Consider the following 23,229-nt stretch of genomic DNA (forward strand, 5'->3'; position numbering starts at 1 on the left):
AGCACTGTAAAACTAGATCGCCGATAACCAAGGGCTGTCTGTATTGGCATATTGGGGGTAGAAAGGTATGAATATCCCACCTTGAGGGTATACCCTGGCTCATCTGCTGTTTATTTTTCTGGTACAGAATTATTCTTGGATTTAGATTCCTTCCATTGAATGTTTACTGCTGTTTGGACAGGTTGGTATGTTGTTTGTGCTAATGATTGCCATCTTGGTTGTCGTAGGAGTCAGCTTGAAGTAGAGCTTCCTGACCAAGTGATCTGTAAACAAGAAATGGGTTTAGCAGGTAGAAATCTGAGGCCCTTGTTACCCGAGGGAGACTAAACTTTTGCTGTTGACATGCCTTCTGCTTTTGCTGTTGCTTAAGTTGATAGGTATCACTCAATTAAATGAAGACATCAGAGCAGGAGACCTGTCTAAAGGTGGAATATATCACTCATCAGGTGGGGATTTCTAAGAATGAGACCTCATCTTGGAGCTGTCAAAAGTACTTCTTTACTAGTGTACAGAATTTATGATTGGTCGGAGAATATTGGACTTTATTTCAGGAGCCACAAATCAGGTGTCATCCTTAATCAGGCGTTTGTGACTGTTGGCCTTACTGGAGTGGCCCAGTTGCTAAGTTCAATCATTGTTTTCATCATGATTACATTAAACCATCCTCTTCAGTCACAACTAAAGAGGATGGTTTAATGTGAATGTTCGGGTCACTACACTGTGGGTCATGGTCCTGACTACTGGCATCTCTGCTGATATTTTCTTTGTTTGTCATCATGGTATGGGAGTATGTATGAACAACAATTGTTATTGTTGGTGCAGGTCACTATCAGGACAACTGTTGTAGTCACAGATGGAAGAAGATGATTAGCTGTCATTCTGAGTGTCAGTACACTCGATTCATTGCCCTGTTGATTACTGGTACTTTCTGTGATACAAGACAAACTCTCCGGAGAAGTGCACCATTCTTGTACTGTCCCTTAGAATGAATAATGAGCAGTATTGTAAATCAAGAGAAGATGACCAGTGACATCTGGGTCCCTGGAGACTTGGCATGCTCTCCTTCACCTTCACCAAAATTGTACATGAAGATTCCATTTCTGATCTGAATACTGAAGACTTGGAACAAATAAGGCAGAGAAATCTTAGGCAGCACTCCTAAGTTATTTAAAATAGTGTGTCCTCTTCTTGATCGTTGTGCAGCCAGCTACATGTGTCATGTGATGACTGGAACAACCATTACTTATTAAATACAGGCCCCTGTCACCCTGTCAGTATATTATTGTCATAAAAACATGACAGGCCTTACCTGGAATACATTGAAGCTTTCATTATTGAGTAACAAAAAAAATATAGCAAATACACAAAATGTGCACTAAATACACTGCATTGGGAAAAGATTACCTTCATACACAGCACAAAAGGCGCTATCAGAATAAACCATGTGTTGTAAGTGATGAGACAAAAAATTAGTACACATCACAAAAGCCATAAAATTAATCAAACTACAACAGCAAACAGACATAACTGATATATTTACAAAGGCAGAAAATGTAAAAATTTACAATGAGAGATGAAATGCAAAAATAATAAAGGTGTCCTCAGAAAAACAAATACAAAGCAGTGACCAAAAACTAACAAAGATACTGAATGCACTCAATTGCCATGCACAGATATGGACAAAACATACCAAAACATGAGAAAAATAAAAAAATCAGAAAGTGTTAATTTACTTCAATACCAATTTGATAAATACTCAAGTTAACAGTAAACACTTCAACTAAGAAAAAATACCACAACTATACTAGAGTAAAGTATTAAGAAAATACTTCAAATGCACCAAAATACCAATGACTGCCAAGTGATGTAATTCTTGTTGTGACATAATTACTAGCAAAGCAGAAATAACCATTTTTGATACAGACACCACCCTACTTACAAACATTCGTAAATTCAAATTTTGTTTTGCATGTCTATTGTGTATATATGTACACAAATACTGTATGTAGAACAGTGTACATAAATTATTTGTAAGTATGTAGGGTGGTGTCTGTATGAGAAAATTGAAATTGGGCTAGAAAAGAGGATAAATTAAGAAAAAAATTGTTGTGATGATTAAAAATATAATAACACTAAACTTGGTAATCTTGAACTGATAACAATGGGACAGAGCTGAAACAAGTTGTGCTGTGTCCCACATATGAAAAGTGAGGAAGGTGATTGATGGAAATCTAACTCAACAGTTTGTGTTTTTGTGCCATGAGTCTACCATTCTTTTGTATAGGGATGTTGAAGACCTCCAAAATGTGTATGTATATGGTTGCTTGGTTGTGATGAAATGAAAGGCATATGATTAAGATTGGTTGAATGAAACAAAAGGCATATAATTAAATATGTAGTCTTGAAAAGAAGGAAGGGATTCCAGAAATTTCCTACTAGATAGGGTGGAAGGGGTCTTGGAACAGAAGGCTTTTATATCCAAGAAGTGCGAGAGTACTTAAAAACTAAAGATTAGTAATACTATTTGTATTGGTTGGCTGGTGCATTGTTGTTGAGTTGTCAGTTTAGGTATTTGATGAAACCAAGACTGTGTATGCTTTCTACATTGAGCCCATATTCAGTAGCTAAAGGATGAACATGGCAGATGCTTTTGTCATGATCATTTTTCTATTCAGTCATTTCCTGTTAGGGGAAGCATCTTATTAGTGAATATTATTTACCGTATAATTCCATGTATAAGATGACCTTTAAATCCTAAAATTCATCCCTAAATATTGGTGGTCGTCTTATGCTACAATTCTTAAAATCAAAGCTTGAATTCTAAGATATGTCTCGGTAGGCTAGCCTTGGCCTCAGTGGTATAGCCTCACCTGAAGATTCACATTATGAAATAAACTGATAGTAAAGGTAATAAAACCATTCATACCTTATACAGTGAGATCTCTACATACAAAAGTCCCTACGTACGAAAAATTCAGGTTGCAAAAGGGTAAAGTCTGAGATTCGGCCGGGCCGCCGAGAACAATTTTAAAACTGGCGCCCTGCCAACTCAGTAGACTCACCACCATCCTCCCGCTTTCCCATTGGTTCCCGATGCTAGTCACTGCCGTAAGATCCTGCTCTCCTATTGGTCAGCATCTGTCCCATCATGCCTCTATGTAAAGGTGTTCCTTAGCCATTTTTTGCAACAGCATTACCGTAAACATCTCTGGAATTCGTTTGTTCACATATATTTCGTTTGTTAACGTAAATTTGTGTTAGTTATTTCGCTTTCATTGTACTGGAAGTTACTTTATCGTGTTGTGTGCGAACTTATTGACTTACTTTATTAGCCATGGGTCCCAAGAATGTTGTTGAAGTTCACGGAAAGAAGAGGATGTTTTCTATGGAGACAAAGATAGAGATAATCAAGAAGTGTTAATGGTTTCTGCCATTTGTTAATGTGTTTCGTAAAGTTTAGTGTTAATGTTTTCTACCATTTTTAATGTGTTTCATAAAGTTTAAGTGTTCATGTTTTCTGCTGTTTGTCCTCCCCCTCTGTCGCCACTTTCGGGCATCACCTCACATTTTACTACGTACGTACGTACATGTACACACACTATTTCTTGTACCCTGTGCACTAATACACTTTATTTACAGGTACAGTAACGGTTAGGTTAAGTATTGAATGGTCCAAATTGTTGTATTTCATTGTTTGTTGGTCAATTTAGCTTTTATTATAAAATTTACTGTGGTGTTTTTGTAGGGCTTGGAACAAATTAGGCAATTTACATGCAAAACGTAGTTCTAGATACGAAAAAATCAGGTTACGAAGGCCGCTTCAGAACGGATTAATTTCGTAACCTGTGGCACTACTGTATATTATTGGAATATATTCATAACAAATAGCCTATTGGAGGAATAATTCTAAATCAATGAAACACACTTATCTGTGCGATCTCAGCTGTAAACATCGAGTTACGGTTGCTCTAACAGCAACCTTGATCCTTCAGTAACCTTTTAGAAACTTCAGTGGTAGCGAAATTACAGTAATAATAACATTTAGAATAACAATTAATTTTTCATTAAAAGTTCCTCATACACTTCACAAGATTGATCACATTTGCCACCATCATAGGGATTCTAGTCTGGTTCTGGCAGACTTTGGCTTTGTTGTTGATATCATACACATCATCTTAGATACTACCCATGGCATTTTTAAAATTATTTTATGACACTTTCAATCTTCATGTTCCCCATGCTTTTATAACACAAATGCAGTGAATATCATGTAAGGCACTCTTATGAACGAAAATTGTGTAGTAAAATAATTGTCCATTAGTATTGTATTTTCATTAGCGGTTGTTAGTGAGTGGCAGTGAAACAAAACAATGGTTACCCTTTTAGGCAACGTCTGTATGGAAAACATGATATAGAATCTATAGAATCTGCTATGTTAAACTCACCTTTGATAATTTACAAAAGGAATATATCTCTGATTTAAGTTTCATTCGGCAACTAAAGACAGTGATGATATCGGTAAAATACGATCTGCTGATTATTTTAAGACTGTAAACAAGACTAGATTGCAAATGACACATCATCGCTCTGTTCATATATTGTAATGCAATAATACATGCAATATGATTACAGTAAAACAATTTTATTAAAATTGTCATTACTCTCAATACACCTATTATTTGACTTGCAAGTGGATATCTATCAGTGTAACAACCTAACCGAGGCAGTGCTCTCTCTCTCTCTCTCTCTCTCTCTCTCTCTCTCTCTCTCTCTCTCTCTCTCTCTCTATTTCATCGACTGTAATACTAATGATACTCCTCCAGTAAAAAATTCTGGATGAAACGATTATTGTAAATGTATGACATAAACAACCGAATTGAAAAACAGCTGATTGCTAACGTCATTTACCGTAACTACCAAGCATTTTTGAGAAATCTCAAGAAAGTATATACTAGTAAATTAAAGCTTCAGGTTATAGCGGAGTCTGAATAAAACTACTAACGGCCAGGTGGTTAAGTGATGTTCGGAACTGGAGAAATTACTTATACCATGAAGTAAAATGTGCATGTATTCAACCAAACTTTGTTAATTTACGGTAAAAGATATCTCCAAATTATATCTCTTCTAACAAATAATGGTAATGAAAATACGTACCTGTAATACTCAGATCGGCTAAGATTTTGAGATTGTAAACAATATCAAATGCAAATGATTTACATGATGGTGTCTATCTATAATACAGTAATAGTATGATAATAGTAACATACTGTAATTGGAAACAACAAGCAAAACAACCTTTATTTAAGTCAACGTTATTATAAATTTAGTTGTACTGTTTAATTTTTACAAATAATCAATTTTCTTCAAAAAACGTTTTATTTTAGTAATTTAGAAGTCGTCCTATACTTCAGATATGAGATAAGTTAATGAAAATTTGCCATGATATTTGACCTCGTCTTATCTAAAGGTCGTCTCATAAGCGGAAATATACGGTAGTGATGTTGGAACCTTTTAAACCAATCAGGTTGCATTGGTATGCGTTGGTCCCCACCCCCCACCCCATGAATAACTAGAATCCTTGAATAGTTGAAACCCCTATAGTAACAACGCTTAAAACTACCTATTTTGTTAGTTAAAATAGTTCTGGGAAAACCCACTAAAAATTTTTATACCAGTTTTTTAGTAGTGGTCCCCCCCCCCCCCCATTCATGAGGGATGTTTACTAGACCAACCCCACGAATAGTGGGAACCCCCATAAAATACTGAGAATCTGCAAATAGTTGGAACCCCTATAAAATACTGAAAACAGCCTATTTTGTCAGTTAAAACTCATGAAAAACCCACTTAAAATTTTTGTACAGGCGGCCCTCGGTTAGCGGCAGGGGTTCCGTTTCTGGCCTCCGACGCTAAGTGATTTTCAACGTTAAGCGATTTTAAAGCCTACGGCTGCTGCACACCTTCTATCGAAACTCTAGACCAGTCAAAGGCGCCGTAATCCCACAATGGTGCAATAAGTAAAATTATAATTATGCAGTTTAGATCTATAGAATTTACTGTACAGCACATTATAGCATTATAAATACTGTAAAGTGAAAAAGGCCTAGCTTTAATCCTTTGGGTGCCTAGAGTAAGTAAAGATATATAATAAGCTTTATGCAGTGTACAGGTAGCTGTAGTGTTCAAGTTATGATAATTTGTCTAACCATAGTCCGATTTTATGAGACCAAATAGCCTAACTTTATCCCATCTTGTAGTTACATAATTTCAAAAACAGCAAAAGAGAATGATGAAATAATGGTTTTAACGTTCTACTCGTTGCGTGAACGTGTACAGCCATGAACGACTGAATGAGAAACAACTTTTTTTTTTAATTTATTTATTATTTTTTTTTTTTAAGTACAACTGAATTGGATAACATCCGTTTGTTTGGCTTGTATTTCAATCATTGTACTACAGCACACTATTACCGTAGTTGTTATAAATGGCATTATGTATAGAATAGAACTGAGATATCTTAATGTAATAACTTTATTTGCTATAGATCAAAGCTCAATATAGATCAAAGATCAATCGGGAAATATGGTTATAACTGAAACTGAGAAAACTGTTCAAGCTGCTAATGACTATTATCGTACATCGGCAACAAGGATAAAACTTCAGTAAACGTATGCCATCAAACACAACCGTAGATAAAATTGAGTTAAAACATTTTAATCAAAACTACTGTGCTTGAAAGAACACATTTTACTGTTGGTTTCACACCAATATAAGATAAATAATGTAAAGTTTGTATTACGATGATATAAAGGAAAATTGCGAACGGAATCACATAATTTGTTTACGCAATAAACATGCCGCCAATGTAATCTGTTAACGAAAAAGAAAGTAGTTCACATTCACGAGACACATTCAATTCATATTTCCACCTAAAAACATGTTGTATAAGGAAAAATAACCTTGTGGCCGAATACTGGGTTACGACGGGGGTTCCGTTGTTGAGATGCGTTGTAACCTGAAAATCGTCGCAAGCCGGAACATTGTCAAAAATCCTAAGAAAACCTTACTTTTAATGCTTTGGGTGCATTGAAAACTATGTAAACTGCATTCTTATTGCATTTTTCATAAAAAACCCTTAAAATATTGATTATTTAGCATTTTTGGTGTCATATTTCTTCTGCCAGATGAGCGTTTTAGGCGTCGTAACCCTAGAACATGCGTCTTAACCCTGGAAATAATTTCTGATGAATATAATTGAAAAGCGCCTTAACCTTGGAACGTCGTAAGCCGAACCCGGCATAACCCGGGGACTGCCTGTACATACAATATTATTGGATACAGTGAAGTAATGTGTAACTTTTTAGATTATTTATGGAAAAGAAAAGATGCATAATTAATAAAATAACACCATGCATTTATTGGAACAGTGGCGGACAAGAACGAACATGAAAAAAATCCCCTGACAACGTGGAGCATAGTTACAAAGGCTGCCTTAATTTGTATCATATTTATGTACAAAAATAAAAATACCCTATACGTAATATATTTTCATATACATTTTAAACATAAAAGCATGAACATTTAAAAAATCGACACATCGATCGCTAATTTGCACTCTTTTCAACTCTATATTTTCGGAAGAGTGGCAGACGACGGCTTTCAAGAAAGAACATGAAAAAACATTGTATTTGATAACGTGAAGGGCAGTTTCAAAAGCTGCCTTTTGATCATATTTCTGCACCGAAATAAAAATACGCTATACGTAATACATTTTCATACACATTTTAAACATAAAAGCATGAACATTTATAAAATCGACACATCGATCGCTAATTTGCACTTTTTTTTAACTATATTTTCGGAAGAGCGGCAGGCGGCGGCTCACAAGAAAGAACATGAAAAAACATTGCATTTGATAACATGAAGGGCAGTTTCAAAGCTGCCATCTTATCATATTTCTGTGCAGAAATAAAAATACCCTATATGTAATACATTTTCATACACATTCTAAACATAAAAGCACGAACATTTATAAATCAACACATCCATAGCTAAATTTGCACTTATGTAACTCAATATTTTCAGCATATAACAGCGTCAGAGGCATATATTTTACCCTAATACCTATGTAATAACTCTCCATAAAATTTGTTAACCCTCTTACGCCGAAGCGGTAAAAAAAAAATTGTCTCCAGTGTGCCGGAGGTGTTTCAGAGTGAGCGCGGAAGCGGAAAAAATATTTTTTTTTAAAAATCACAGCGCGCTTAGTTTTCAAGATTAAGAGTTCATTTTTGGCTCCTTTTTTTTTCATTGCCTGAAGTTTAGTATGCAACCATCAGAAATGAAAAAAATTATCATTATCATATATAAATAATGCGATATACGATAGCGCAAAAAGAAATTTCATATATAATTGATCCAACTCCGCGCTGTTTCGAATAACGGTTAAAGGTAACAAGTTACTTTTTTTTTCGTTGTAATGTACACTAAATTGCAATCATTTTGGTATTTAACACATTGTAAAATGATAAAAGCAACACAGAGAAAATATTATCATAAAATAATGCATGAATTCGTAACGCGCGGACGTAAACAAATATTTTTTTCAAAAATTCACCATAAATCTAAATATTGTCCTAGAGACTTCCAATTTCTTTCAAAATGAAGACAAATGATTGAATATTACTATACTGTAAGAGTATTAGCTTACAATTGCAGTTTTCGACCATATCTGACGAGTTAAAGTTGACCGAATTTCGAATTTTTTTATATATATATATTTTATATGCAATTATTTTGGAAATAAGAAAAGCTACAACCTTCAAATATTTTTTTTTTATTCTACATGAAATTGCGCACATTTTCATATATAAAACTCTATGAAATGCCTAATATGAAACGGAGCAAATATTCTGAGAATGGGCTGTACGCATTTCGGAGATTTGTGGCGGAGAATCCGCGCGCGGAGGGAAGGAAAGATTTTTTTTTAAATTCACCATAAATCTAAATATTGTGCTAGAGACTTCGAATTTGTTTCAAGATGAAGATAAATGACTGAATATTACTAGACTGTAAGAGTTTTAGCTTACAATTGCGTTATTCGACCATTTCGGTAGAGTCAAATTTGACCGAACGTGGTTTTTTTTTTCTATTTTATCGTGATTTATATGCAAATATTTCAAAAATTAGAAAAGCTACAACCTTCAATTATTTTTTGTTGTATTCTACATGAAATTGCGCACATTTTTATATATAAAACTTTATGTAACGGCTAATTTAAAATGGTGCAAACATTACCACAATCGCACGTATGATTTTTTCGGAAGAGTTACCGCGCGGACGTAAAGAAAATGTTATTTTTTTCATAAATTCACCATAAATCAAAATATTGTGCTAGAGACTTCCAATTTGTTGCAAAATGAAGGTAAATGCTTGAATATTACTAGAATATAAGCGTTTTAGCTTACAATTGCATTTTTCGACCATTTCGGTGGAGTCAAAGTTGACCGAAGGTTGAAATTTTGGCAAATATCGTTATTTATATGAAAATATCTCAAAACTGATAAAAGCTACAACCATGGGTTGATTTTAGTTGTATTGTGCATGAAATTGCGCACATTTCCATATCTAAAACTTTATATAACAGCTAATTTTAAAATGGTGCAAACATTACCACAATCGCATGTATGATTTTTTTCGGAAGAGTTACCGTGCGGACGTAAGGAAAAAGTTTTTTCATAAATTCACCATAAATCGAAATATTGTGCTAGAGACTTCCAATTAGTTGCAAAATGAAGGTAAATGATTGAATATTACTAGAATATAAGAGTTTTAGCTTACAATTGCGTTTTTCGACCATTTCGGTAGAATCAAAGTTGACCGAAGGTTGAAATTTTGGCAATTATCGTTATTTATATGAAAATATCTCAAAACTGATAAAAGCTACAATCATGAGTATTTTATTGTATTTCATATGTAATACTTCATGTAACGGCTAATTTACAATGGTACAAAAATTTTGTCAAAGTGACAAAATAATTTCCGAGATGTGTCACAGATACTTTTTAGTGCGGCAAGAAAGAAATTCGCGCTTGCGCGCCTGCGTAACGATTGTAAACAAAACAACACCTTGATCCGTGAACTCCCAGTTTTAGGCTGGTAGGCCTATAAGTATTTTTCCGCGAATTTAAAAAAAAACTTTTGTAAGTCAACGTAAAATACGTCCAGTCGGCACACGGGAGACGGGAGACAAAAAATGTTGACGTAAAATAAGTCCAGTCGGCGTAAGAGTGTTAATATAGTTTGCATAACTTTTATGATCTGAACGGCATCTCTAGAAATGTATGAACTCGTTAGACAACGGCGCTAGTGGCGCTGTTAACTGAAAATTGTGCCGTAAAAATACCTTAAAATGCCTTATTGTTTTAATGAATATTTTTTATGACAGCCGTAAAACCGATTAGCCGCTGAGCAATTGCGCCGTTAACCGCGGGCTGCCTGTACTTGGTTTTTTTAATAGTTTTATCACAAAAAGTGCATGTTATGATGAAATTGATAACAAAAAACCAGGAATTTCTGGATATTTCTCATAGAAAAATGCCATAAATAGGCAAGAATTTTTAGTTTCTGTGAGTCACTGGTGTTATTACTCTTCTCAGAAACCACTTGGAATTTGTCAGCCATACATGCAGTCCCCTGGTTAGGCCAAATTTAGGTTATGTCGTTCCGGACTTATGATGTTTGCCTCACGGCATCGTTAACCCTGATTTTTCAGCCCGATAAGTGGGTAAATAAAAAATTGTCTCCCGTATGCCGGAGGGGTTTCGGAGTGAGCGTGGAAGCGGAAAAAATATTTCTTTTTAAAAATCACAGCGCGCTTAGTTTTCAAGATTAAGAGTTTATTTTTGGCTCCTTTTTTTGTCATTGCCTGAAGTTTAGTTTGCAACCATCAGAAATGAAAAAAAATTATCATTATCATATATAAATAATGCAATATATGATTGCGCAAAAACGAAATTTCATATATAATTGTATTCAAATCGCGCTGTGCGCAAAATGGTTAAAGGTAACAAGTTACTTTTTTTCGTTATAATATACACTAAATTGCAATCATTTTGGTATATAACACATTGTAAAACGATAAAAGCAACACAGAAAATATTATTACAAAATAATGCATGAATTTGTAACGCGCGGACGTAAACAAATATTTTTTTCAAAAATTCACCATAAATCTAAATATTGTCCTAGAGACTTCCAATTTCTTTCAAAATTAAGACAAATGATTGAATATTACTATACTGTAAGAGTATTAGCTAACAATTGCAGTTTTCGACCATATCTGACAAGTTAAAGTTGACTGAATGTCGAATTTTTTATATATATATATTTTTTATATGCAATTATTTCGGAAATAAGAAAAGCTACAACCTTCAAATATTTTTGTTTTATTTTAAATAAAATTGCGCACATTTTCATATATAAAACTCTATGAAATGCCTAATATGAAACGGAGCAAATATTCCGAGAATGGGCTGTACGCATTTCGGAGATTTGTGGCGGAGAATCCGCTCGCGGAGGGAAGGAAAGATTTTTTTAAATTCACCATAAATCTAAATATTGTGCTAGAGACTTCGAATTTATTTCAAGATGAATTTAAATGACTGAATATTACTAGACTGTAAGAGTTTTAGCTTACAATTGCGTTTTTCAACCATTTTGGTAGAGTCAAAGTTGACCGAACGTGGTATTTTTTTCTATTTATCGTGATTTATATGCAAATATTTCAAAAATTAGAAAAGCTACAACCTTCAATTATTTTTTTTGTATTCTGCATGAAATTGCGCACATTTTTATATATAAAACTTTATGTAACAGCTAATTTAAAATGGTGCAAACATTACCACAATCGCACGTATGATTTTTTCGGAAGAGTTACCGCGCGGACGTAAAGAAAATGTTATTTTTTTCATAAATTCACCATAAATCGAAATATTGTGCTAGAGACTTCCAATTTGTTGCAAAATGAAGGTAAATGCTTGAATATTACTAGAATATAAGCGTTTTAGCTTACAATTGCATTTTTCGACCATTTCGGTGGAGTCAAATTTGACCGAAGGTTGAAATTTTGGCAATTATCGTTATTTATATGAAAATATCTCAAAACTGATAAAAGCTACAACCATGAGTTGTTTTTAGTTGTATTGTGCATGAAATTGCGCACATTTCCATATATAAAACTTTATATAACGGCTAATTTTAAAATGGTGCAAACATTACCACAATCGCATGTATGATTTTTTTCGGAAGAGTTACCGCGCAGACGTAAGGAAAAAGTTTTTTCATAAATTCACCATAAATCAAAATATTGTGCAAGAGACTTCCAATTTGTTGCAAAATGAAGGTAAATGATTGAATATTACTAAAATATAAGAGTTTTAGCTTACAATTGCGTTTTTCGACCATTTCGGTAGAGTCAAAGTTGACCGAAGGTTGAAATTTTGGCAATTATCGTTATTTATATGAAAATATCTCAAAACTGATAAAAGCTACAATCATGAGTATTTTATTGTTGTATTTTACATAAAAATGCGCACAATTTCATATATAATACTTCATGTAACGGCTAATTTACAATGGTACAAAAATTATGTCAAAGTGACAAAATAATTTCTGAGATGTGTCACAGATACTTTTTAGTGCGGCAAGAAAGAAATTCGCGCTTGCGCGCCTACGTAACGATTGTAAACAAAACAACACCTTGGTCCGTGAACTCCCAGCATCCCCCAAGGCGCGTGTTTCAAAAGTTTTAGGCTGGTAGGCCTATAAGTATTTTTCTGCGAATTTAAAAAAAACCTTTCTAAGTCGACGTAAAATACATCCAGTCGGCACACGAGAGACAAAAAATGTCGACGTAAAATACGTCCAGCCGGCACACGAGAGACAAAAAATGTCGACGTAAAATACGTCCAGTCGGCGTAAGAGGGTTAACGGTGCTGTAAGTTCTATTTATCCCCATTATTATTATGATGCGTCGGGTTATAGTGATTTTCAGCTTAGGCTCGCTGTGAGGAACGGAAACCCTGCAGTAAACTGGTAACTGCATGTATTATGGATGGTAATTTCCAGTGCTCTAAATGATGGAAATTATTTTGTAGAAATATTTAGGTGTTCTTTAGTTTAATGGAATTGAATAGCATATGAAATTTTTTTTTTTACAGAACTGGCATTCGGCTACGAGCAGCTTGCTTAGGTTTGATGTATAAGAAACTCATGAGAATGTCAACTCTTGGCAGTAAAAGCATTGGAGAAGTAAGTGTGATTTTTTAATATCTTTAAATTTTATCAAAATCTTGTATTAGGGAGAATTTTTTATGTTTTAATCTGGTTGTCCTTGATGTATGCTTACAATGATATAGTTTTATAATCTGAATTAAATTATTGCTTGAATGTTTTTGTTTATAAAAAGTGCTCCACCAAGTTTTACTGTTCTTATTTGCATGCATCTTGGTGTCACAGTAGAGTTGTATGATAATTACTGGCCACCTTGCATAACAAAGATCATTACATTGAGATTCTCTGAAGACATGTAGTTGGCATGGGTTCTAGCCTTTTTTATAGGTTGAGCTACCTCTCTACTAATAAGTATTAATGATTCTGTGGCAAGATAAAACTAGGATAGCAAAAGAGTGGGGTTTTTGTTACTTATGGGTTTTATTTCAGTTGGAGGTTCCCTAGCATTTTCTAGATATTTTTCCACTAGAGAATGGAGCTTCATGTTATCAAGAAAGTTTGTTGAAATAACATTTTTACTTTGTGTTAATTCTTGAGCTAAAAGGTAAATATTCTGGCATGGGTTCTTAGCTAATTGAGAGAAAAAAAAGTAGGTAAAAGAGCAAAATAATTTGAACAATGAACCAAATGCCATGTGTTGTAAGTATGCACTTGATGAAGATGAACACTTGCACACTTAAATAGCAGGAGTTTAGAAGAAAGGAGGAATATGAAAGAACTGGAGCTAGAGGCACCAAAAACTTAATCAAGAAATGATGGAAATGGGGGTAAAATCCAAGAGAGATGAAATAGAACTAGCAGAACTATCCAATAGAAATAACAAACCAAAAACCTAAGACATTCGTAAACACAATCAGACCAAAATTGAGGAAACACTAAAGAAGGGAAGAAGCATCAAATTGATGAAAAGAATTAAAGGATGAAAATGGAAATATTATCAGCAAAAGAGAAGGAGTGATAAAAATTGCTGAGGATGACTATACAATCAAAATCAGCAGAAGGCCACTTGGCAGAGTCACACTAAGCAGATGCAGGCATGCAGGAACAAACAGGACTTTGACATTATGGCATTTATTCCGATGTTTCACAATACATTATTGCATCCTCAAGGAATTCTACAATGGATGTAAATAAAATAATTTTTAAACATTAACTTACCTGGTAGTTATTATATATATATATATATATATATAGCTTAAGTCCCTGTGACGTCACGGCAGAATTCAAACTCGCGGCAATCGCTGATTGGGTAGTCAGGTGTACCACCTGTGCGCCCTCTATCCAGATACCTGGAACCATTCCAACTATTCCTCAGATCTTCCCTGCCGCTGTTTCGGCTAACATCGTGGAATTTTACTCGCTTTTGCCCGTGTTTTTTTGCAATTGATTTGGTGAAGTACACTTTGGCTTTGGCTTTGGCTTTCGCTTGTTGTTGGGTGTATGTAGATCATCTTGATAATGATAATGAATCATAATGAATGATGATGATAAGAGAATGTTTACATTATTGTGACTCTTGCTTATTCTTGATCTCTCTTTCGCATTTTCCAAACATGGCTGACTCTGCTTCGAGTGTAAGGATGTGAGTGAGAGGATGTAATTCTTGGTTTGTTAAACCTCGATAGATTCTCGTTATTATATAAATTGAGAATCAAGAGTGATCATTTGCATGATACAAGGAGAAAATGACTGGATAGATGATATTGCTATGTGCGAAATCTTGAAAATAATAACATCAGGAGAGCGAAGAGTATTATGTCTCGCTCTTCTAGAGATAGTCAGGGAATTAACGATTCTCTTTCCCTTACTAGTGATCCTATTGACCCTGCTTTCATAGTAATAGTTTCTATTCCCCCTACTGATATAAGTGTTGGTCCAACTTTATAGGACATGATAGCGACCATTCAAGCCTTTGGTAAAGGTATAATCCGCTGTGGAAACGGAGAAATCGTGGTCGAATGTGAGAGATTTTAGAATCACAAGTTACATTGTTAAAATCAGTGCAAGTGCAGTGGAGGGTGCGACCGCTCGGACCTGTCGTGCTCCTAGTCCTAGACCACTTCCAAGCTCACCAACCCTGTTGAGAAGGAATGGTCGGAACCGACGAAGGGAGGCGAGAGGCTTTAGCTACCGAGTGGCCGTCCCCTCGAGCGTACTTGTTGACGATCCCCAGGACGTTCACCCTCGCCATAGGAAAGGCGAGGTAAAAATTATTATGTTTTTTCAATTTACGGCTCAGATCTATCGTACTCCTGGTCCTAGACCCCTTCCAAGCTCACCAAACCCTGTGAGAAGGAAAGTCGACCGACAAAGGGAGACGAGAGATTTTAGTTCCCGAGCAGCCGTCCCCAGGACACTCATACTCGCCATTGGATAGGCGAAGTTAAAGAATTTTCTTCGTCGTCTGACGATGCAGTACCCAGACGGGGCTGACTTTAAGCTTCGAAATCTAGATCCTTCATAAGAAGGAGATCATGAGTGACGCAAAGTGTCAAGAACTGCCAGGATGTAGCATTGCAGCAGTCCGAAGAGATTTTAGTCCGTTTACGAAGACAAAAGGAGGTTGGAGAATGTCAGTTCCCCCACCAAAAGCAGTAAGATATTGCACAGGCGGCCATCTGCTTCGGTGGCAGACGGAGAGACGTCGGACACGGTTGGTCCTTTTGTCGAAAGCAGTAAGATGTCGCACAGGCGGCCAGCTGTTTCGGTAAAGGACAGACAGATGTCAGACGCTTTTATGCCTTCTGTACATTCTCCTCTTCCTTCTTCGCTTTGGTCTTCGTCTACGGATGATTCATTGTTTGATGTAGATAGATACTCCGTATCTGTGTATATTCAGCATATGGAGAAAAAACTATCTTCATACATGAAGATCTGCCAGATGGCTCGACATGACAACCAGCGTCAAGTACATAAGCATAGTGACGACGGACGTCAAAGAACCGAACGTCAAGATGATAATGCCGTCAAACGTCAAGTGCTTGAACGTCAAAGTCATATACATTATGACGTCGGTCTCCGACATGATGCCGAGAGTCAAGAGTTGGAGTGTCAAGAGACTCCGAGAGTCAAGAGGATCATGGCGCCGAGCGTCAAGAGAATTATGACGCCGAGAGTCAAGAGTTACAGCGTCAAGATCATAAACATAATGACGCCGAACACCAAAGTGCCGAGCGTCAAGATCCTAAGCGTCAAGATCATAAACATGATGAAGGATCATATACAGCACGATCCCTGACACTAAAGATCCCAACGTCAAGGGGATCATGGCTTCGTCCGAGTAGATCTTGAACGTCAGGATCATAAACAGCATGATCCCGGGCACTTGAGCGTCAGGATCATAAACATCATGACGCTGTACACCAAGTATCCATGGGTGTGAGGATCATATACAACCGCCAAGGGGATCATGGATCCGACCTTCTAGATCTTGAACATCTGGATCATAAATGATCGTCAGGATCATAACATCATGACGCTGGACACCAAAGATCCATGGGTGTCAGGATCATATACAAACGTCAAGAAGATCATAGAGCAAAGCGTCAATAGCTTGACTGTCAGGATCATATACATTGTGACGCCAGACGTCAGCAAGACGTCGCTACTTATATTTCAAACATCTAACTTGTCTGGTGGTTGTGTATATAGCTTACGTCCCTGACGTCAGCTATATATATAATTACCAGGTGAGTATGTTCAAAAATTTATTTTATCATGAAAATAACATTTTGATTACATTCAGGAGAAAGGAGACTTGATAACGTCCTTTCTCCTGTGAGTACCTTAGAGCCTGTTTCAGATGAAGAGCATTCAAAGGAACAACATGCTTCATCAGATTTGAAAAGACATATAAAGGTATGTATACTGAGATTTTCTAGAGAGCTTTATTCCAGCTACTCCTCGTTCCCCTCCTTCAGTGTTTACGCTTGGGAAAATCGTTCTAATATGACAAACTTTACAAAGAGGGGTTTTGTCTCCCTCTTCCAAGAGAACTCTAAAGGTGATGGATAACTGGAGGCAAACGAAGAAAGAGCAAATTAAGACATTTTCTCGTTTTCCCCCAGGAAAGTTAGCATCCAGCTCGACTGTATAGCATGAGACGAGAAAAGCTCTTGGCCTTGGAATTCTTTCTTCGACCCAAGGGGACTTCTCGAGTATGGCGGATTCTTTTCGTCGAACAGCTATGAACAGAACCAAAGTGCTTTAGTCGACTTCAGAATTAGATCAACTCGTCAGAGAAGTGTTCAGAGCTTTCGAGTTTTAACTTTTGGGAACTTAGAGCGTCAAGGTTTTTACACCTAGACTACAGACGACAATATTCTGAGGAACAGGACGTATGGACTCCAGGATGCCAGGCGTCAAGATTCTGGACGCCAAGACGCTAGGCGTCAAGAAACTAAAAGTCAGGAAGCCGATCGTCAGATTCTCGACGACAGAGCTCCAAAAGTCAAACTGGACTCCAGGACGCCAGGCGTCAAGAGGCTGGACGCCAAGATGCCGGACGTTCAAGTATTTGAACAGCAGGATGCCAAATGTCATGGATTATTTTTTCCTTACTTATGAGGCCATACTCATTCATCGGGCCTGTTTTATGCGCCTCTTTCAGCACAAGAGTTAGTGAATGATGTCTCCTCTGCCTTAACCCAGAAGGCCACGCAGGACTTAATATCGAGAATTCTCGATAATTGTTTTTACGATAATCGGTAACCTCGCAGAAGGCTTGAATTCCTGGGATTTCTAGCATTTGCAAGAATATCTACTACTGGAGTAAGAATATCTCTCAGTAGATTACCAACCCTGGAATACACAAGAACGAACCCGAACATCCAGTTTAGATTGAACTTTTGTCTTCGGGGTTTTTTCAATGTTTACTATTGAAGCTTTCCTTAGGGGAAGACTTCTCCTTTACTCTCTTGACTAGAGAAGGAAAGGTGTAGATTTCCAATCCGTATTTTCATTTCTCGATGGGAAAAGAATTAGGATGGAGGTTGTTTGTACAGAAGCCTACAGATATACAACGGATATTACCCTTGAGACATAATTCTGTTAAGCAGTTGCATTGTCCAGGGGGCAGTCGCATACCGTAGTTAATTCTACGGTATGGGACCGAGACGACTTGGGTCTTAATAGAACTGCAACTCGGGACTGTCTATCTTCCCAGGAGTTACCAGTTTCGATTTTAAAATACTATGGTATGGTCACAACAAAACCACCTCAGTTTTTTGTATTTACTGAAATCCGTTTTGTTTAAATATAATTGCTCGAGCATAATAGATTCCTTTTTCTTTTAACGCTCGATTATTCTACCTGAACGCATTCCTTAGAGGAATGAATTACCTGGCAACTCAGGATAGCGAGTGAGCAGGAACTGATTAGACCAAGACTACAGATTCGGCAACCCAGTACCAGCTGGTTCTCCGAGACGCACTGTCTTATTATATCTCTCTCCCCTACAATGATTGACTACCAAACCTGTTCTCTGTACAACAATATCAGACTTACGTCTCTTTTTAACGGGGATTCTCGCATACATGTATGACATCTTCGGCATCCCCTTGGATATTGCGAGAATTTTCAATGGATATGTATATTCTGGACTTTTCATCTTGACGTTTACCGCACAGTAACAGAAGTCTTTACTACTCTCCCGCTGTATTGCATTGCGATAATGCAGAATGTCTCTTCAGACTTCTGAGTTTGTCTGCAAAATAATCTCGTATTCGATAGGGTGCAATTGTTTGTTGTTCACCCCGAATTAACAGATATATATGGAAGACATCGCCTTCTCCCCAAACTGCCAGCTCTATTTCCAATTGATCAGCCCATGAGAAGTAGAACTTCCCTGTATTTCCATTACTGGAAACCGCCCCGCTTTCATTGCAACTACAACCCCTCACCTTACAGCAATGAAATCGCTGTTAGCGTTTTCAGTCCTTTGTAAGCGGAGGTATGGAACCTTGAGAATCCTTCTCTCGATTCGACTGTAAAGACGTTGGTTGCATTCACTCTCCACCTTCGTCTTCAATGAAACAGTGTTGTTTGCTTCTTAGCTGGGATTCATCTACTAGGGGAATGTCTTGCCATAAAGGACCTCGGTCTCTAAAGGGTAATTGACTTGGCTCTATTGGGCACATGACTTTAGAGAATCATCACCTCGTTAAGGGATTCACTACCTCACTGTCCAGCACCAGTGACAAACAAATAGATAATTTGTATTGTCTCTCGGCATAACCTTTTTGAAAGACAAAAAATCATGTGACTTGCTCGGATGCTTGGACTCTACGCCACCGAACGCAGTCGATAAACAGATTCAGAGCGCCCTAGTCAGTTACGATCTACGCTGTAGACTTAGTAGGTTGTTCCAGATCAATCATTACTTCATCCTAATAGATTGTCCCAGCAACCATACCATGGACATCAACCATGGAGTGTCGCTGTCCTATCCATTGCCGAGAAGAAGAATCTTCGCTGCAAGGGGATAGGACAATAAGAGATTCTTCGCTGCAGACTGTAAGACAAGTCGTATCATTTCGACCTCGACCATTAAGCGATACATAAACATGTTCGGAGAGGTCTTCATTGACAGGAACTTAGACGTGTCTGAATATAAAGATCTCCAAGACCTTCATAGACCCTTCGACATGACTAAAGAAAGACTACAGTCCCCTCCAGCATAGAATCTGGACGTAGTCCTAAAGTTTTTCATGAGTGATAGGTTCAAACCATTACAGGAAACATCATTTAAGGACCTCACCATATAAAACTCTCTTCTTAGTTGGTCGAGCTACAGCGAAAAGGGTCAGTGAAATCCATGCCTTCAGCAAAGCTGTACGGTTCAGACAGGGTAATGCTATCTGCTCTCTACAACTGGAATTTCTAGCAAAGAACGAATGCCCTTCTCTGCCCTGGCCCAAATCGTTCGAGATTCCAAACCTGTCGGAGGTAAGGAATTAGAGAGAGTTCTTTGTCAGGTAAGGGTCCTGAAGCATTACCTGAAAAGAACGAAGCAATTATGTGCCAATTCAGAGGGGCTTGAGTGTTTTGTCAGAAAGCCCTCTCTGCAAATGTCAAAGAATGCGCTTTCCTTTTTCATAAGAACCTTATGAGGGAAGCTCATTCAGAATATAGTGAGGCGGATCTCAAACTGTTGAAGGTCAAAGCACATGAAGTTAGAACAGTGACAATATCTGTAGCTTTCAGACAGATCAGGTCTTTACAGAGTATAATGGACTCTACTTTCTGCAGAAGTAAGTCAGTGTTTGCCTCACACTATTTGAAACATGTGCAGACTCTTTATGAAGACTGTTGCACTTTGGGACCATTCGTAACAGCGGATGCAGTAGTGGGAGACGGAGCTACCCCTACAATCCCATATCTAATACCTTTTTCCTTCCATGGAACTGTTGAATTTTTATGGTTGTTTGTGGAGACTGGACACAGGCTTCCACAACCATTGATTTTCAGTCAGGTGGTCATTTTGTTCCTTGGTAGCGCCCGGAACAAAGGTATTAGATGAGGTCCTGTCACATAGAGGTTATGCACCGGTTGACAGCTCCTTGAGGTCTTTAGCCCCCTGGGTGGATCGCTGGATCTCTTAAGGAAAGCAGACATAATGAGACACGAGATTATTAAAGTCAGCTTCCTTAAACAGGTACGAACCCATAAGTTTGTTTATTAACTCTTATGTCAATTCCAACGATGTTGGCTGTCTCTGACCCTCCACCAAAGGTGTCAATCAGCTATATATATAACTACCAGGTAAGTTAGATGTTTAAAAATGATATTTTCATATTAAAATAAATTTTTGAATCATACTTACCGGTAGTTATATATATAAATTTAATTCCCACCCTCCTCCCCTCTAGAGACTAGGGGCATGGAAGATCTGAGGAATAGTTGGAATGGTTCCAGGTATCTGGATAGAGGGCGCACAGGTGGTACACCTGACTACCCAATCGGCGATTACCGCGAGTTTTGAATTCTGCCGTGACGTCACAGGGACTTAAGCTATATATATATATATATATATATATATATATATATATATATATATATATATATATATATATATATATAACTACCAGGTAAGTATGTTCAAAAATTTATTTTAATATGAAAATATCATTTTTAAAAATTTTTTAAAAATTATATAATTAAAAACATTAGTTATCTATAGGTCAATTTAAAAGGAGACCATATTTAAAACACACAATAAGTTAACTCAAAACACGTTACATATATTAGAAAAAAAAAATGATAAAATTGAACATTAATATACAAGGGTTTATTTAAAAAATAATAATAATAATAATAATAATAATAATAATTATAATAATAATAATAATAATTAATAATAATAATAATTAATAAATAAATTAAATAAATAAATAAAATAAATAACTAAAGGTAAGAGTGGAGTTAACCTGCCAGAGCAAAGTCAAGAGTAAAACTAAAAGCAGAAACAAAAAGTAAACAATAACAGGCTTTAAGAACAACAAAAAAGTCAAGGTAAAAAAAGTTGAACAGCTGAGGACTGGGTATTTAAAACAGGAACAAGTTGTTTTATTTTCAACGTCTCTAAAATAAATAGATCTTTAGGGTTGTTGACCTGTCCAATTATAGAGAAATCTTTGTATTCGATGTTTGTTTTACATTGTAAAGAATGATTTCTTATATTAGATGCGTCTGGGTTGGACATAGAATACAAAACATAGAATACAAAGATTTCTCTATAATTTAAATACCCAGTCCTCAGCTGTTCAACTTTTTTTATCTTGACTTTTTTGTTGTTCCTAACGCCTGTTATTTTTTACTTTTCGTTTCTGCTTTTAGTTTTACTCTTGACTTTGCTCTGGCAGGATAGCTCCACTCTTCCTTTAGTTATTTATTTATTATTATTATTATTATATTATTATTATTATTATTATTATTATTATTATTATTATTATTATTATTATATTATTATTATTATAATTATTATTATTATTATTATTATTAAATAAACCCTTGTACAGTAGAGCCTCGGTTCTCGACGATAATTCGTTCCAGAAGGAGCGTCGAAATTCGATTATTTCGAGAACTGAATAAAGTTTTCCCATAAGAAATAACTGAAAATGGATTAATCCGTTCTTGACCATCAGTTATTACCCTAACCTTGCCTTTTTATACAATACATTACATGTAACTTACAACTAAATAAGTTAAAAGTTAAATAAATATCATGTTAAACGTATATTTATAATTTTAAATGTATAATATACAGTATAAAAGAAAACTAGCCTGTGTCCAACTGATTGTTGACCAAGCTCCATAGGCTACCTAGGTAAATAGTAAGTAGAACGTAGTGTAGTGGGTAGGCATAAAACGTGTTGCTAACGTAATAAAAACATTGAAAAGCAAGTCTAATTATTACAGTAAATGAATAAACTATTAAAATTAAACCCAATTTATATTTATCAAAAACTTGCAAAAATTTGCCTACAGTAAGTCGGCATTTAAGGATGTAAACAAACCATAGCGCAGCCCTGGTGGTTTACATCGGGACTATGGTAGTAAAGAAACCATATCTCGCTATAAGCCTAGAAACATTTACATTCGATATTAATTTATGGTAAATCTTTTACGGAGTCGACTGCAATACTGTATACAAAATCGCTTGAAAATTATCTTTCAGTAAATGTAATGTTAAGATACTAACGATTTTGTTTCATAAATGTCCTTATAAAAAAGGTGCGTCTTTTACGGCAAATTGTACAAAATCGCTTGAAAATTATCTTTCAGTAAATGTAATGTTATGATACTAACGATTTTGTTTCATAAATGTCCTTATAAAAAAGGTGCGTCTTTTACGGCAAATTGTCCAATATCAGGGCTGGTTTCAAGCTTATTGGACTTTGACAATTATTATGGTACTGCATGGTACATATATACGTACGC

At 36.1% G+C, this 23,229-nt stretch overlaps 1 protein-coding gene across 10 annotated transcripts in view; it reads left to right on the forward strand.

Annotated features, from left to right (window-relative positions):
- Positions 1 to 23,229, forward strand: part of LOC135211019 (ATP-binding cassette sub-family C member 5-like) — an 818,851-nt gene that overhangs the window by 126,893 nt on the left and 668,729 nt on the right. For all 10 annotated transcript variants that reach the window (XM_064244042.1, XM_064244046.1, XM_064244047.1 and 7 more), the window contains one exon: positions 13,218 to 13,308. In XM_064244042.1, coding sequence (XP_064100112.1) covers positions 13,218 to 13,308 — 91 coding nt within the window. The remainder of the gene's footprint in view (positions 1 to 13,217; positions 13,309 to 23,229) is intronic.

This window comes from Macrobrachium nipponense, chromosome 4 (assembly GCF_015104395.2).
Source record: "Macrobrachium nipponense isolate FS-2020 chromosome 4, ASM1510439v2, whole genome shotgun sequence".
In the NCBI taxonomy this organism is placed as follows: domain Eukaryota; kingdom Metazoa; phylum Arthropoda; class Malacostraca; order Decapoda; family Palaemonidae; genus Macrobrachium; species Macrobrachium nipponense.